Source organism: Oncorhynchus mykiss, chromosome 5 (genome assembly GCF_013265735.2).
Source record: "Oncorhynchus mykiss isolate Arlee chromosome 5, USDA_OmykA_1.1, whole genome shotgun sequence".
Taxonomy (NCBI): Eukaryota; Metazoa; Chordata; class Actinopteri; order Salmoniformes; family Salmonidae; genus Oncorhynchus; species Oncorhynchus mykiss.
In genome coordinates, this window is record NC_048569.1 from 92635856 (window position 1) to 92654470 (window position 18615).

General features: G+C 43.3%; 1 protein-coding gene across 6 annotated transcripts; it reads right to left on the reverse strand.

Moving 5' to 3' along the window:
- Window positions 1–999: 999 nt before the first annotated feature.
- On the reverse strand, window positions 1000–7182 carry senp5 (SUMO specific peptidase 5). 6 transcript variants are annotated; one of them, XM_036978830.1, is made up of 11 exons: window positions 7164–7182; window positions 5526–5630; window positions 4103–5205; window positions 3878–3983; window positions 3637–3784; window positions 3458–3505; window positions 3252–3329; window positions 2616–2753; window positions 2141–2224; window positions 1974–2024; window positions 1000–1855 (listed from the first exon to the last, which is right to left on the reverse strand). In XM_036978830.1, exons 3-11 carry the CDS (start codon window positions 5055–5057, stop codon window positions 1745–1747), a joined length of 1719 nt encoding a protein of 572 aa, XP_036834725.1. In that variant the 5' UTR covers window positions 5058–5205; window positions 5526–5630; window positions 7164–7182; the 3' UTR covers window positions 1000–1744. The 6 variants fall into 6 exon arrangements, with proteins under 6 accessions (XP_036834725.1, XP_036834727.1, XP_036834723.1 ...); XM_036978832.1 differs by lacking the exon at window positions 7164–7182 and adding an exon at window positions 6311–6407 and having other exon boundaries at window positions 5532–5630; XM_036978828.1 differs by lacking the exon at window positions 7164–7182 and adding an exon at window positions 6311–6407.
- Between the last annotated feature and the right edge of the window lie 11433 nt (window positions 7183–18615).

An 18615-nucleotide genomic window follows, 5' to 3' on the forward strand; every position in this document is an offset into this window, starting at 1 on the left:
CAAAGAAGATCAACCAGATTAGAGTGATCTGTGAACATTCAATGGTGCAATAGCATTGCTTACACCACCACGTGAGATTCGTCGCATCTTCCCATTATAGAAAGTGATTTATTTAAAGAGAATTACTGATGCTAAATGGGTTTTGAACATCCAGATCTGTTCACACTTGATTGATATCCAGACATTTTAATCATCTACACCGGTCTTAAAACTGTAGACAACAACACAAAAGGCATATGTTAGCACCAGGTATACACTGGGCTCAAATGTGCATTAATGACAGACAGTATAGATGGGATTCCGACCATAGTGGGCCGGGCCCCTCCAATGAGGAATATGACCATAGTGGGCCGGGCCCCTCCAATGAGGAATATGACCATAGTGGGCCGGGCCCCTCCAATGAGGAATATGACCATAGTGGGCCGGGCCCCTCCAATGAGGAATATGACCATAGTGGGCCGGGCCCCTCAGATGGGTGATCCCCCAATGAGGAATATGACCATAGTGGGCCGGGCCCCTCAGATGGGTGATCCCCCAATGAGGAATATGACCATAGTGGGCCGGGCCCCTCAGATGGGTGATCCCCCAATGAGGAATATGACCATAGTGGGCCGGGCCCCTCAGATGGGTGATCCCCCAATGAGGAATATGACCATAGTGGGCCGGGCCCCTCAGATGGGTGATCCCCCAATGAGGAATATGACCATAGTGGGCCGGGCCCCTCAGATGGGTGATCCCCCAATGAGGAATATGACCATAGTGGGCCAGGCCCCTCCAATGAGGAATATGACCATAGTGGGCCAGGCCCCTCCAATGAGGAATATGACCATAGTGGGCCGGGCCCCTCAGATGGGTGATCCCCCAATGAGGAATATGACCATAGTGGGCCAGGCCCCTCCAATGAGGAATATGACCATAGTGGGCCAGGCCCCTCCAATGAGGAATATGACCATAGTGGGCCGGGCCCCTCATACAATAAAAGGCTTAGAAACGGTTCTACAGCAGTAGCATTAAATTCTTTCTCAGTACACTAAAATGTCAAAATACACTTATTGTTTAAACAGAAGCAGGAAGAGGTGTGTGTTTTCATGAAGCCATTCTGAGTGGAGCATCATGGTTAATCATAACTAACTCCCTGATAACAAACTGCTGTTTGTGATGCCAAAACGTGGAGTTTCTCAAGAACTAAGAAGCGGTTCGAGATTAAGTAACATTAAAACAGTATATTCAGTTAAACGTTAGCCTTTGATGTGTTATTGTTCTCTACCTCACTAGTCAGGCAAACACTACATGATATAAAACAAGAACCTTCAAGTTTCACCTACTGTCCCATATAATCTCCTGTTTACAGTTTAAGAGCTGAAGCTAGGAAACCTGTTATAAACATGGATAGGTCCATTACCGGTCTCAAACCTACCAGCAGAGTTCGCTCCAGGTCAGTCAGCCAGCCAGCCAGTCAGCCAGCAGTGGAAACTTTGTGAACGTCAACTCAAAAGTGCCTCTCATTATCAAGGTATATGAAAACAAGTCCAACGCTGGACCTCTACTGAATGACAGATGGTTGTTTTCACCGCCTCTGTGTCGTTAGTCAAACAACGTGTCCCGTTTCCACTGCGCTTCTTGGCTCGTCATGTTTTAGAGTATTAATGGCCCTTCCACAATAAGGGTCAAACAGTCGTTAAAGCCCACGGTCCAGTGGAAAGGCAGGTGTACTCTCTCTCTAGAGCTGGGACACTGCGGTTGATCAGTCATTCAGTTTACAGTCACAGAGCTCTTTGTAAATCCTCTTGCGGACTTTGGGCATGTCCTCCTGTGTGAACTGCAGCGGCTCTTTCAATGCCAGGCACTTGCAGTACTGAGAGAGAAACAAAGCACGGGAAGAGTTGAATAGGGAAGATTCACCACAAGGAATGTGTGTGTGTGTGTGTGTGTGTGTGGGAATTTACAGTACGAGGGGGAAATTCCCCACTCACCTCCAAGATGAAGACTCCACAGTCACTGTCGTTCTTCTGTTGAGGAATACCCTGAGGGTGGGAACCAATCAGAGACAGTGGTCAACACACGGTCAATCAGAAAGCACGAGAGAGAGAGAGAGAGAGAGAGAGAGAGAACAGTCACACGGTACCATCTGAAACAATACCTTGTTTATAATCGTCTTCCAGCCTTTCTGATACGCAGCTCGTTTCTTCTCCTCGGCCTCAGCCAGGATATAAGTCAGGATGTTCTGTGGGCCAGATGAACACAGAAGGGTTTAGTTAAATAGGTCACAAATCGACTCCTTCAAGGGTTCCTAAAATGTGGACAACACGTCAAACTCATTCCAAGGAGGGCCTAGTGTCTGCGGGTTTTTGCTCCACCCTTTTACTTGATGAAATAAGGTCACTAATTAGTATAAAAATAAAAATAAACTCCCCTCACCTGGTTGCCTGTCTTAATCATTGAAAGGAAAACCCGTAGACACTAGGCTCTTTGTGGAATGAGTTTGTCACCGATGACGTAGACCAATGTTAACATGATAAATGCTCATCAAATCAAACCAATGCTCCTCAGGCCGAGGATAAACATTCAGAAGCAACTGAGTTTGATAGCGAGGCAGAGGACTAGAGTGAGAGTACCTCCATGGTGTATTTGAAGACGATGCCCTGGGAGTCATAATAGTGGATGTGGTGGTTGGCTATGTCCACTGTGATCAGGGACCAGTGAATCTCCAGGTGGATAGGAATCAACAACAGCCTCTTAGAAAACAGATCCACCTGAGTGAGAGAGACACAGAGAGACACAGAGAGAGAGACAGACACAGAGAGACAGACAGACACAGACAGAGAGACAGACACAGAGAGAGAGACAGACACAGAGAGAGACAGACACAGAGAGAGAGAGAGAGACAGAGAGAGAGAGACAGACAGAGAGAGAGACAGACACAGAGAGAGACAGACAGAGAGAGAGAGAGACAGACACAGAGAGAGAGAGAGAGAGACAGAGAGAGACAGACAGAGAGAGAGAGACAGACAGAGAGAGAGAGAGAGACAGACAGAGAGAGAGAGAGACAGACACATAGAGAGAGAGACAGAGAGAGAGAGAGAGAAACATCAGAGTAACCACAATCGCAGACATACTCTAATTGAGCTAGTTCTGTGAGACTGACAGTCTCAGATAAACAGTGAGCCTTTACATTTCTGGTCCTGCAGGTCATATCTTAACAAACTAGCGATAAATATGGCTGCATCTTCCATAACCTACCACCAGCTTACCTTTTTAGTCCATCTCTTAACCCCTTCGTAGCCTTTGGCCACCAGCTGCCGGTGGAAAAAGCTGTTGAAGAAATGAACCTGCGGGAGAAAAATAGGGAAACATTCAGTAACCTTGGTAACCAAGCAGAAGACCACCATCCTAACAACTCCCTTTCACAATTAACCCTTTGTTGAACCTTCTGATCCAGGATCCAAAATGAATGCACCTTGTTCTGTGTAGCATCCATGATCAATTCTCCATACATGTTTATCACCTAGACAGACACACACACACACACACACACACGACAGAAACATGGCAACGTTTGAATTTCAGGTTAGATAATACGTAGGCGAATAAGTTTATAAAGCAGCAAGCACACAGTTTCCTATCGACCAAAGCTACCTGGTCGTTGACCCAGTTTTGGTCATCCAGTGTGGACAGGTCCTCCAGGGTCAGAGTGTGCTTGTTGTAGTCCACTTTGAAGCACTTCATAGGGGTGGAGGCGAGACTCGCTTTATACTTCATAATTTCTGAGTGGATGTTTAGCTTCCTAGTACAGACAAATGAACAGAGATGCTATCAGCATAACAATGGAAATCAGCAATGAAATTGAAGCTGGTTTGTATCTCAAAACGATTCCTACTTGTCATGGAGGTCAGTGTTACACTTGTTCTTCAGATGCTCCTGGACGTCAATCTCACTGAGGGGGATAAAGCTCCCGTACTTCACATAGAAGAACGCCAGGAACTCTGAGTGAGAGAGAGACAGGACAGGAATCAATAATAACACCATACATAAGTAATATGAACTTAAAAATGTATATGATTAAAACATTTAAAAAATCATAGTTACAATAAAAGTCTAGTACCATGTATAAGGTCTATGATTACTTCATGGATGTTGTCTTCAGGGTTGGGTTGCTGTGCTGGGTTTGAGACACAGTCCTCCTCTGGCTCAGGGCTTGGAGCCCACACTCCCACCTCACAGTAATCTCTGTGGTCCCACAGAGCGAAGGGGTGGAGAGTGCTGCATAACATAATGCCTGGGGAAACACAGGCTGTGGCTGATGGTTCCACCTCCATAGGGGCGCTACAGTCTGTTGGTTCCTCGTTGGGCACAGCCAATGTACCGTTGGAAAGGGAGACAGCTGCGTCACCAGCCTGGGGCTGCTTCATGACCTCTGTGTTAGAGTCGGTTACTGGCTGTTTGTCTAAACCACAACCGTTCTCCTGCTCCATCTCTGAATCAGGAACATGCTCAACCACAGCCTTCATTATAGGTTGAACCACAGAGTTTGTTAATGGTAGAACCACAGAGTTTGTCACCAGTTTAACCACAGTGTACGTTAACTTCTGACCGATAGAGTTCATTAAGGGTTGACCCATAGAGTCTGTTAAAGGTTGAGGTTGACCGACAGAGTTGTTTACAAGTTGAGCCACAACATTCATTACAGGTTGACCGACAGAGCTGGTTACAAATGGAGCCAAGGAGTTGGTTACCTCCTCCACAACTGAGTCGTTCGCCAGCTGTCGGATGGCTGTTACCTGCTCCTCTGTCATCTGGGTCTTCTCAGAAGAGTGGTGACCACCCGTCCTCTTGGGGGTCTCCCCCAGGGCCTGGCCCCTGCCCTTCCCCAGATGGGCCCTGCGTTGTCTGGGCTTGCCACCTGGAGTCTTCCCATGTGGGTCCTTCCCATTGTGGTGCTTAGAGTTTGGCCCACAGCAGTCACATGCCTTGGGTGTCCTCTTCCTCCCAGAGGAGCGGCCATTGGTGCCCACCAGTGCCGGCGGTGGTGTTTGGGGGACTGAGACGTTATGAACCATGGCTCTGTCCTCAGCTACTACCCCATCCCTTCACAGCTGCTTCTGGCCCAGAGTGCTGGTCCCAGCCCTCAGGGGCACTGAACCAGGGACCCCCCAGTAGATGGACTTTCTGCCTGAGTTGTGGGTGGATAAGGACCCTGGACTAGAGCTGGGATGATAAACAAAATATTATCGACACAGACCATATTGATCACTTACCGCAGGCATTTTGCTGACATCGTTCATTAAGCACATGCGAAATGTTAAGTTTGAAGTGAAATAAATGTGCAAATATGGGTGATTGTTAATGGGACAATTGATGGCTATAACCATAGCCCTTTACAACCATAGTACATAGTACTTTAAAGGTCATAAAAATAAACAAAACTGTGGTGCACATTAATGTTATAAATGTATCGTTCTACTTATCGATATCGCACCAATTCAGGCAATTTATTGCAATATTTTTGCCCATATCGCCCAGCTAACCTGCACCCTGGCTGGCCAGGTAGTTGACAGTTTCAGACTGAAGTCTTAGAGGGTGGCAAATGGAGGTCCTTCTCAGGGGTTACCCCTTACAAGCCAAGGAAGAAGCTACATTGAAGGAAAGAGAGCTGTTAGGATAGCTTAAATGTGTGAAATTAATGTACTAAGTTTATTTGATGAAAACAGTATTGTTGATAGATAGTTAGGCATATTAGAAGAACTGGTGTGACCTGCTATATTGTCAGATGTCCCAACAGTTTAATTAATATACATTACATTATTACACATATTGCTAATCCTTTACTAAAATTACGTAAAGGAGTATCTAATAATGGTGATGTCTGCAACAAATAAACCATTGTGAGCAACTTATCACTTTTTGGGCAACTGAACTCGTCTGTGAGGTCGTTAGCTCGCTAATAGTGTGCTCAGCCATGTTTACAATAACTTGAGCTGCTTTTGCGTCTTGCAATCGATGATTGGATAACTATTCCTCTACTGTTGTAACGCTGTAGCGTGTGAATGTTGTGTAGCTAAACACAGAAGAGTCATGACAACGTTGGAGTATCGAACAAGCTAGCTAGCTAGCTAGCATAGCAAGCTGACTATAGCTAGCTACTAACACAAATGGTTTCCTGTTTCCATGGCTGAAAATGCGATCTGCACAGAGACACCGCTTTAACTCGTTCTTACAGTATCGATAACTCATAATCACAACTAAAAAGCACATATATTACCACATTTCTGCAATCGTCAAACAAGTTTCAGCGATAACAAACAACTCTCACTTGTGTGATCAAACAATCCATCTCATTAGTTTGCCGTCGCTTACTGATTGCGTCACATTTCAGCGCAAACGGTTCTCACTGGCTACCACGGCCACAAAGTAAAAATTGCTGGTCGTTATCAATAAAAAGTCACAATAAAAAGTGCAGTGTTCAATTTACCTGCTGGCGGGTAAGAAGACCCCCAGCTCTGTTAAAACCATTGACTCCTGTTTGCCGTTTTCAAGGTATTGTTAAATAAACATGAACTATTTGGTTGTAATATCATCATCTCTTGAAAAGCATAGTCAGAACTACACATTTCCGATTATTCTATGTATAACAAATGCGCACATTTAGCTCTATCATCAGAGTTGTACAGCAAGTAACTGTGGAGCAAATGGGGATGTGTGTTACTCCTCAGCCTTATTTAACCTTTTATTTAACTAGGCAAGTCAGTTAAGAACAAATTCTTATTTACAATGACGGCCTACCGGGGAACAGTGGGTTAACTGCCTTGTTCAGGGGGCAAAACGACAGATTTGCACCTTGTCAGCTCGGGGATTCGATCTAGTAACCTTTCGGTTACTGGTTAAAAGCTCTAACCACTATGCTACCTGCCGCCCCAAAACATTAACGGAAAGGTTCACCCATTTTGAAGGTTATATTGTTTTTGTCCATCTCTGAGTGATGGTCTATCGACTCCGTAGGTCATTTCATGTTTTCATGAGTATCTTTTGAGTTATTGGCGTTCAAGCAGGCAGAAATCCGTCCGGTATGACGTCATGATCATCATGATAAACTCGCACTCACTACACTGGAAGTTTATAGGAAAACTACTTTTAGATCTACTTTTAGCCAAAAACGTCTATCATACATGCCAGATTTCGATACTTGTCGATGTCATAACTCGGGAGGATGTCTTCTCTTGAATGAGCCATTGATCATATATTTGCGACATTTTTCCTGTTTGTCTGCCCCTTTAGTCCAGGGTGCATTGCATGGTGCCGTTGCCAGAGATATTATAGAAAGGAGATAGGAATCCAATGAATAAATGAAGCAACTAATAACGCCTCACCCAGCAGACTGTCGACCAATCGCATTCACATTGGGTGCATTCATAAATTCACTATGGCTATTCTGATTTCAGAGCACTCTCGTTTGAGTGTGCCAGAGTGCAGAATAACTGATGAATTTATGAATGCGTAACACCCATTGAATATGACCGGTGTCAGTAAATGTCGGCAAAAAAAACTGTTATTAAATTGTTGCCAGCAGCACAGTTACAGTCACCAATGCTCTAGATAACATGAAAACCGTCTAACCAGCTCTGCTAGGGCAAGAGAAATGGTCAGAGTGAGCTGTTCTCTCATTGATGTCTGGAAGTTGCTAGCAAGTTAGCCAACGTTAGCTTGGGTGCTTGACTCCTGTTGGGAGGTCAGAAAGCTCAGGTCAAACCTACTCCAACAGAGCGTCCAGTGTGGTTCTCTGAACGCCCAGAGCGCACAATTTACGAACTCACCCATTGTCATGCTGCATCACAAGGTTGCTAAATTTATCAACACATAATCCCTTCTCAAAGTTAGCGTATATGACGAGAAACATGCCTATTTTACCCGAAAGTACGTAATGTCACGATTCCAAAGCTATACAATGCTACAGAGAGCAAGTTAGCAATCTCACATCTCAGAGAATATATGTAATGTTTTACATCTTGTTGACAACATTTGTGCAAATGTTGTGAATGTTAGACTAGAGGCACATGGATCTGCAGGTTGAACATGGTGAGATTATAGACTCCTAAATTGATAGTGCAGTTTTTTTCAGGCAATTTTACTGGTAATAGCTATGTTACATGCTGATATTGTCTTTGGTATTATTGTGTGTAGCTACGTTTGCTAGCTAGCAAGGAAGCCCATAGAGAGAACATTGCATTGTGGATTTTGTAGTCGACTTGAGCTTATTATAAGGCAACAAATGAAACATTTGTTCACAAAAAATATTGTTCTCACATATAAGTGTTAACACTGTAAAGTAAAGGAATTAATGGTTTTCGGTGAATTTTTCCTTTAAATGTCCCACTTGCTTGGCCTCTAGCTAGTTTTTGAGGTGGCACTGTTTGCTAAGACGGGAGGAGTGTCACGTGTGTTTGTGAGGCACGTCTCGAGTTCTCGCCAGGTATGGGTAACTTCACCAGGACAAGGACTTGCCGATGTCAAACTCTTTCCAAAAGCCTAATATCTGATGAAGCAAGCTAAATGACACACACACACGTTGTTTCCGTTGCTACAGTACACGCCAAATGGATAGGCTACCACAACAATTATGGATATACTGACAAGATACATGTCTCTCCACCCTAACAATGGGAGTTGTTGTCCACAAAGCCGCACGGCAGGCGGTCTAGCTCGCCTATCCTTTCTTTGGATTGGTGGATACATGTCTTTATTGTAATCCTTTTTTGAATATTCGATGAGGGTTGTTGACGTCAACCGCCTGTATTCAATGGATAGAGATGCTATGCTACTAGCCTCGTCATAAATATGCATAGCAATCTCGAGACCACTCCAATATAAATCGTTTTTTTCTCAAAGTTGCCGGGATGTCACGTGTCCTACTTACACTCGTAACAACCTAACTATTTTTTTATGAAACTTCTATTCTATCAAATAAACCTCACATAGCAAATAAGCTATGCATTTTTTGTTGTTGACCAAAGTCGCCATTCTCATTGACCTACATACAAAAACTCCTTGCTTGGTGGGCGCAACAATGGAAAAAACGCCACCTGTTGTAATAATTTTGCACGCCCAATTTTTCAGTTTTTGATTTGTTAAAAAAGTTTGAAATATCCAATAAATGTCGTTCCACTTCATGATTGTGTCCCACTTGTTGTTGATTCTTCACAAAAAAATACAGTTTTATATCTTTATGTTTGAAGCCTGAAATGTGGCAAAAGGTCGCAAAGTTCAAGGGGGCCGAATACTTTCGCAAGGCACTGTACATATTTGCCAGGGGTGTGTTCAGAAGGAACAGTTTGGAATGCTTTAAATAGAAATGCAATGAATAGAGCTGAAATGATTGCATATTCACTATGACTGAACAATGTCTGTTCTACACAATATACAGTGCCATCAGAAAGTATTCAGACCCATTGACTTTCCCCCCCCATTTTGTCAGGTTACATCCTTATTCTAAAATGTATTAAATCGTTTTTTCCCCCCATCAATCTACACACACAATATCCCATAATGGCAAAGCAAAGACAGGTTTGGAAATTTCTCCTAATTTTTTAAACATAAAAAAAGGAAATATCACATTTTGCAAAATTATTCAGACCCTTTCCTCAGTACTTTGTAGTACCTTTGACAGCGATTACAGCCTTGAGTCTTCTTGGGTATGACGCTACAAGTTTGGCACACCTGTATTTGGGGAGTTTCTCCCATTCTTTTCTGCAGATCCTCTCAAACTCTGTCAGGTTGGATGGGAAGCGTTGCTGCACAGCTATTTTCCGGGCTCTCCAGAGATGTTCGATCGGGTTCAAGTCCAGGCTCTGGCTGGGCCACTCAAGGACATTCAGAGACTTGTCCCGAAGCCACGCTTGCGCAATCTTGGCTGTGTGCTTAGGGTCATTGTCCTGTTGAAAGGTGAACCTTCACCCCAGTCGGAGGTCCTGAGCGCTGTGGAGCAGGTTTTCATCAAGGATCTCGCTGTACTTTGCTCCGTTCATCTTTCCCTCGATCCTGACTAGTCTCCCAGTCCCTGCCGCTGAAAAACATCCCAACTGCATGATGCTGCCACCACCAGGCTTCACCTTAGGGATGGTGCCAGGTTTCCTCCAGACGTGACGCTTGGTATTCAGGCCAAAGAGTTCAATAATGGTTTCATCAGACTAGAGAATCTTGTTTCTCATGGTCTGATAGTCTTTAGGTGCCTTTTGGCAAACTCCAAGCGGGTTGTCATGTGCAGACTTTTGATGCTAGCTCGGAAGAAGCACCATCATGGTTCAGATTGGAGATGGACAAGGGTATAACAAAAATCCAAGAGACACTTTCTGAACGTCTTTGCAAAATTGATGTGCTAGTCGATAAACTCCACAAACACCAGAAAGTCACAAATGTACGAGTGACAAAGTTAGAAAAATACCATGCTGACCACCAAGCTGCCATCCTGGACGTCCGCGAGGAAGTGGACCAAAAATACAAGAAGTTGGAAGACACCATCTCTAAACTCGAGGATAAATTTGATTATTACGAACATTTCCAAAGGCGCTCGAATTTGAGACTTCAAGGTTTCCCAGAGGCCGTGGAGGGATGAGACGTCATCTCCTTCCTACAGGAATGGATTCGCAAAATTCCGGATCTACCCCCTTCCGAACACCCACTGGAAATTGAGAGGGTGCGATGGGCCCTCTCAATTTTACGGAGGTGGCTGCCTGGCTAGGTTGCACAAAGGGCATTTGTCATTGCATTTCTACGGTGCCAGGACACTGTTCACATCCTCTCTGCTGCCCGAGCAAAGGGAGAGCTCAAATACGGAGATGCCAGAATCATGATCTTTCTGGATCTCTCTCCAATACTACACAAGAGAAGGATGGCTTTCTCCCCACTGAAGAGACTTCCGATGCAGGCTGGTTTGGCATACGGCCTGTGCTACCCAGTGATCGAAACCAAGAATGGTGAGTGCACATTTGACTCTGAAGACGGCTGAAGCGTACATGAGGAAAGAACTCTGTGACTTGTTCATGTCTTCTAAACTCAGCAAATAGGAGACAAACTATTGGCTGTAAGAACATAACAATGTAGTGACATATAAACTCAGCAAAAAAAGAAACGTCCTCTCACTGTCAACTGTTTTATTTTCAGCAAACTTAACATGTGTAAATATTTGCGTGAACATAATAAGATTCAACAACTAAGACATAAACTGAACAAGTTCCACAGACATGTGACTAACAGAAATGGAACAATGTGTCCCTGAACAAAGAAGGTAACAGTCAGTATATGGGGCATTAAGTACTGCAGTGCATCTCCTCCTCATGGACTGCACCAGATTTGCCAGTTATTGCTGTAAGATGTTACCCCACTCTTCCACCAAGGCACCTGCAAGTTCCCGGACATTTCTGGGGTGAATGGCCCTCACCCTCTGATCCAACAGGTCCCAGACGTGCTCAATGGGATTGAGATCCGGGCTTTTTGCTGGCCACGGCAGAACACTGACATTCCTGTCTTGCAGGAAATCACACAGAACGAGCAGTATGGCTGGTGGCATTATCATGCTGGATGAGCCTGCAGGAAGGGTACCACACGAGGAAGGAGGATGCCTGCAATGACAACAAGCTCAGTCCGATGATGTTGTGACACACCGCCCCAGACCATGACGGACCCTCCACCTCCAAAATCGATCCCGCTCCAGAGTACAGGCCTCGGTATAACGCTCATTCGTTCGACTATAAATGCAAATCTGACCATCACACCTGGTGAGACAAAACCACGACTCGTCAGTAAAGAACACTTTTTGCCAGTCCTGTCTGGTACAGCGATGGTGAGTTTGTGCCCATAGGCCTACAAACCTGACTCTGTTACACCAGCTCTGTCAGGAGGAATGGGGCAAAATTCACCCAACTTATTGTGGAAGGCTACCTGAAACGTTTGACCCAGGTTAAACCATTTAAAGGCAATGCTACCAAATACTAATTGAGTGTATGTGAACTTCTGACCCACTGGGAATGCGATGAAAGAAAGAAAAGCTGAAATAAATAATTCTCTACTATTATTCTGACATTCCACATTCTTAAAAAAAAGTGATGAGCCTAACTGACCTAAGACGGAATTTTAACTAGGATTAAATGCCAGGAATTGTGAAAAACTGAGTTTAAATGTATTTGGCTGTATGTAAACTTTCGACTTCAACTAATATATATATATATATATATATATATATAATATTTTTTTGGAGGGGGGGTGAACTCAGGAGGATGGTGATTTTTTTTCAACGACTTGTCCCTATTTTATATTTGAGGGATGATAGGTTTTAATGTATTCATCATAGCTTGCTGCTTGGGTGCGTTTGTGGTCACCCCTTTTGGTGCAGCGCTGCACAGGTTTCAGGGCGCATTGGGGAATGTCGATTTGGTTGACATTTGGATGTGCGGTTAGGTTCTATTGGATGACTATGAACTCATCCTCTGTTGTTGTTGTTGTTGTTGTTGAGACATGGTCAAGTGGGGCTAAATAGTCTGGTCATTATTGTTGCCGATGTTTGTCGCTTTGATTCAAATTGTATTTTGTTACTCGACTAACAACATTTTAATGTTACAAGGAACAGCCAATGCACTTAATGGCATATACATATCATTTAGAATGAACCTCATTTGGGCGACGCTATGCATAGCAGGTACATCGAGCTTAAAGACTAGTGTCTGAGGATATGTTTTTAAAATAATATATATGATTTTAACTCCCTCAGTTGGGGAGGGGGTTGGGTGGGTTTGTGGTAGGGTCAGGGTATTAGCTCACGAAATGTTTACTATTTTATATTTTTCATCATTTCATTTTGTACAAGTTGTATACACTCAACACCATTTTGTTTCTATCTTTTCCCCTATTTCTTATTTTCTTTAAAGATGTCGGCTCCTAATAACTAGACATTTATGACACTTAACATTAGGGGTACTAAATGCCCAGTCACTTAACATTAGGGGTACTAAATGCCCAGTCACTTAACATTAGGGGTACTAAATGCCCAGTCACTTAACATTAGGGGTACTAAATGCCCAGTCACTTAACATTAAGGGTACTAAATGCCCAGTCACTTAACATTAGGGGTACTAAATGCCCAGTCACTTAACATTAGGGGTACTAAATGCCCAGTCACTTAACATTAGGGGTACTAAATGCCCAGTCACTTAACATTAGGGGTACTAAATGCCCAGTCACTTAACATTAGGGGTACTAAATGCCCAGTCACTTAACATTAGGGGTACTAAATGCCCAGTCACTTAACATTAGGGGTACTAAATGCCCAGTCACTTAACATTAGGGGTACTAAATGCCCAGTCACTTAACATTAGGGGTACTAAATGCCCAGTCACTTAACATTAGGGGTACTAAATGCCCAGTCACTTAACATTAGGGGTACTAAATGCCCAGTCACTTAACATTAGGGGTACTAAATGCCCAGTCACTTAACATTAGGGGTACTAAATGCCCAGTCACTTAACATTAGGGGTACTAAATGCCCAGTCACTTAACATTAGGAGTACTAAATGCCCAGTCACTTAACATTAAGGGTACTAAATGCCCAGTCACTTATCATTAGGGGTACTAAATGCCCAGTCACTTAACATTAGGGGTACTAAATGCCCAGTCACTTAACATTAGGGGTACTAAATGCCCAGTCACTTAACATTAGGGGTACTAAATGCCCAGTCACTTAACATTAGGGGTACTAAATGCCCAGTCATTTAACATTAGGGGTACTAAATGCCCAGTCACTTAACATTAGGGGTACTAAATGCCCAGTCACTTAACATTAGGGGTACTAAATGCCCAGTCACTTAACATTAGGGGTACTAAATGCCCAGTCACTTAACATTAGGGGTACTAAATGCCCAGTCACTTAACATTAGGGGTACTAAATGCCCAGTCACTTAACATTAGGGGTACTAAATGCCCAGTCACTTAACATTAGGGGTACTAAATGCCCAGTCACTTAACATTAGGGGTACTAAATGCCCAGTCACTTAACATTAGGGGTACTAAATGCCCAGTCACTTAACATTAGGGGTACTAAATGCCCAGTCACTTAACATTAGGGGTACTAAATGCCCAGTCACTTAACATTAGGGGTACTAAATGCCCAGTCACTTAACATTAGGGGTACTAAATGCCCAGTCACTTAACATTAGGGGTACTAAATGCCCAGTCACTTAACATTAGGGGTACTAAATGCCCAGTCACTTAACATTAGGGGTACTAAATGCCCAGTCACTTAACATTAGGGGTACTAAATGCCCAGTCACTTAACATTAGGGGTACTAAATGCCCAGTCACTTAACATTAGGGGTACTAAATGCCCAGTCACTTAACATTAGGGGTACTACATGCCCAGTCACTTAACATTAGGGGTACTAAATGCCCAGTCACTTAACATTAGGGGTACTAAATGCCCAGTCACTTAACATTAAGGGTACTAAATGCCCAGTCACTTAACATTAGGGGTACTAAATGCCCAGTCACTTAACATTAGGGGTACTAAATGCCCAGTCACTTAACATTAGGGGTACTAAATGCCCAGTCACTTAACATTAGGGGTACTAAATGCCCAGTCACTTAACATTAGGGGTACTAAATGCTCAGTCACTTAACATTAGGGGTACTAAATGCCCAGTCACTTAACATTAGGGGTACTAAATGCCCAGTCACTTAACATTAGGGGTACTAAATGCCCAGTCACTTAACATTAGGGGTACTAAATGCCCAGTCACTTAACATTAAGGGTACTAAATGCCCAGTCACTTAACATTAGGGGTACTAAATGCCCAGTCACTTAACATTAGGGGTACTAAATGCCCAGTCACTTAACATTAGGGGTACTAAATGCCCAGTCACTTAACATTAGGGGTACTAAATGCCCAGTCACTTAACATTAGGGGTACTAAATGCCCAGTCACTTAACATTAGGGGTACTAAATGCCCAGTCACTTAACATTAGGGGTACTAAATGCCCAGTCACTTAACATTAGGGGTACTAAATGCCCAGTCACTTAACATTAGGGGTACTAAATGCCCAGTCACTTAACATTAGGGGTACTAAATGCCCAGTCACTTAACATTAGGGGTACTAAATGCCCAGTCACTTAACATTAGGGGTACTAAATGCCCAGTCACTTAACATTAGGGGTACTAAATGCCCAGTCACTTAACATTAGGGGTACTAAATGCCCAGTCACTTAACATTAAGGGTACTAAATGCCCAGTCACTTATCATTAGGGGTACTAAATGCCCAGTCACTTAACATTAGGGGTACTAAATGCCCAGTCACTTAACATTAGGGGTACTAAATGCCCAGTCACTTAACATTAGGGGTACTAAATGCCCAGTCACTTAACATTAGGGGTACTAAATGCCCAGTCATTTAACATTAGGGGTACTAAATGCCCAGTCACTTAACATTAGGGGTACTAAATGCCCAGTCACTTAACATTAGGGGTACTAAATGCCCAGTCACTTAACATTAGGGGTACTAAATGCCCAGTCACTTAACATTAGGGGTACTAAATGCCCAGTCACTTAACATTAGGGGTACTAAATGCCCAGTCACTTAACATTAGGGGTACTAAATGCCCAGTCACTTAACATTAGGGGTACTAAATGCCCAGTCACTTAACATTAGGGGTACTAAATGCCCAGTCACTTAACATTAGGGGTACTAAATGCCCAGTCACTTAACATTAGGGGTACTAAATGCCCAGTCACTTAACATTAGGGGTACTAAATGCCCAGTCACTTAACATTAGGGGTACTAAATGCCCAGTCACTTAACATTAGGGGTACTAAATGCCCAGTCACTTAACATTAGGGGTACTAAATGCCCAGTCACTTAACATTAGGGGTACTAAATGCCCAGTCACTTAACATTAGGGGTACTAAATGCCCAGTCACTTAACATTAGGGGTACTAAATGCCCAGTCACTTAACATTAGGGGTACTAAATGCCCAGTCACTTAACATTAGGGGTACTAAATGCCAAGTCACTTAACATTAGGGGTACTACATGCCCAGTCACTTAACATTAGGGGTACTAAATGCCCAGTCACTTAACATTAGGGGTACTAAATGCCCAGTCACTTAACATTAAGGGTACTAAATGCCCAGTCACTTAACATTAGGGGTACTAAATGCCCAGTCACTTAACATTAGGGGTACTAAATGCCCAGTCACTTAATATTAGGGGTACTAAATGCCCAGTCACTTAACATTAGGGGTACTAAATGCCCAGTCACTTAACATTAGGGGTACTAAATGCTCAGTCACTTAACATTAGGGGTACTAAATGCCCAGTCACTTAACATTAGGGGTACTAAATGCCCAGTCACTTAACATTAGGGGTACTAAATGCCCAGTCACTTAACATTAGGGGTACTAAATGCCCAGTCACTTAACATTAAGGGTACTAAATGCCCAGTCACTTAACATTAGGGGTACTAAATGCCCAGTCACTTAACATTAGGGGTACTAAATGCCCAGTCACTTAACATTAGGGGTACTAAATGCCCAGTCACTTAACATTAGGGGTACTAAATGCCCAGTCACTTAACATTAGGGGTACTAAATGCCCAGTCACTTAACATTAGGGGTACTAAATGCCCAGTCACTTAACATTAGGGGTACTAAATGCCCAGTCACTTAACATTAGGGGTACTAAATGCCCAGTCACTTAACATTAGGGGTACTAAATGCCCAGTCACTTAACATTAGGGGTACTAAATGCCCAGTCACTTAACATTAGGGGTACTAAATGCCCAGTCACTTAACATTAGGGGTACTAAATGCCCAGTCACTTAACATTAGGGGTACTAAATGCCCAGTCACTTAACATTAGGGGTACTAAATGCCCAGTCACTTAACATTAGGGGTACTAAATGCCCAGTCACTTAACATTAGGAGTACTAAATGCCCAGTCACTTAACATTAAGGGTACTAAATGCCCAGTCACTTATCATTAGGGGTACTAAATGCCCAGTCACTTAACATTAGGGGTACTAAATGCCCAGTCACTTAACATTAGGGGTACTAAATGCCCAGTCACTTAACATTAGGGGTACTAAATGCCCAGTCACTTAACATTAGGGGTACTAAATGCCCAGTCATTTAACATTAGGGGTACTAAATGCCCAGTCACTTAACATTAGGGGTACTAAATGCCCAGTCACTTAACATTAGGGGTACTAAATGCCCAGTCACTTAACATTAGGGGTACTAAATGCCCAGTCACTTAACATTAGGGGTACTAAATGCCCAGTCACTTAACATTAGGGGTACTAAATGCCCAGTCACTTAACATTAGGGGTACTAAATGCCCAGTCACTTAACATTAGGGGTACTAAATGCCCAGTCACTTAACATTAGGGGTACTAAATGCCCAGTCACTTAACATTAGGGGTACTAAATGCCCAGTCACTTAACATTAGGGGTACTAAATGCCCAGTCACTTAACATTAGGGGTACTAAATGCCCAGTCACTTAACATTAGGGGTACTAAATGCCCAGTCACTTAACATTAGGGGTACTAAATGCCCAGTCACTTAACATTAGGGGTACTAAATGCCCAGTCACTTAACATTAGGGGTACTAAATGCCCAGTCACTTAACATTAGGGGTACTAAATGCCCAGTCACTTAACATTAGGGGTACTACATGCCCAGTCACTTAACATTAGGGGTACTACATGCCCAGTCACTTAACATTAGGGGTACTAAATGCCCAGTCACTTAACATTAGGGGTACTAAATGCCCAGTCACTTAACATTAAGGGTGCTAAATGCCCAGTCACTTAACATTAGGGGTACTAAATGCCCAGTCACTTAACATTAGGGGTACTAAATGCCCAGTCACTTAACATTAGGGGTACTAAATGCCCAGTCACTTAACATTAGGGGTACTAAATGCCCAGTCACTTAACATTAGGGGTACTAAATGCTCAGTCACTTAACATTAGGGGTACTAAATGCCCAGTCACTTAACATTAGGGGTACTAAATGCCCAGTCACTTAACATTAGGGGTACTAAATGCCCAGTCACTTAACATTAGGGGTACTAAATGCCCAGTCACTTAACATTAGGGGTACTAAATGCCCAGTCACTTAACATTAGGGGTACTAAATGCCCAGTCACTTACCATTAGGGGTACTAAATGCCCAGTCACTTATCATTAGGGGTACTAAATGCCCAGTCACTTAACATTAGGGGTACTAAATGCCCAGTCACTTATCATTAGGGGTACTAAATGCCCAGTCACTTAACATTAGGGGTACTAAATGCCCAGTCACTTAACATTAGGGGTACTAAATGCCCAGTCACTTAACATTAGGTGTACTAAATGCCCAGTCACTTACCATTAGGGGTACTAAATGCCCAGTCACTTAACATTAGGGGTACTAAATGCCCAGTCACTTAACATTAGGGGTACTAAATGCCCAGTCACTTAACATTAGGGGTACTAAATGCCCAGTCACTTAACATTAGGGGTACTAAATGCCCAGTCAAACACAAACGCATTCTGAATGATCTATAGCAGTATAAGGTTGATATAGCTCTTCCTCAGG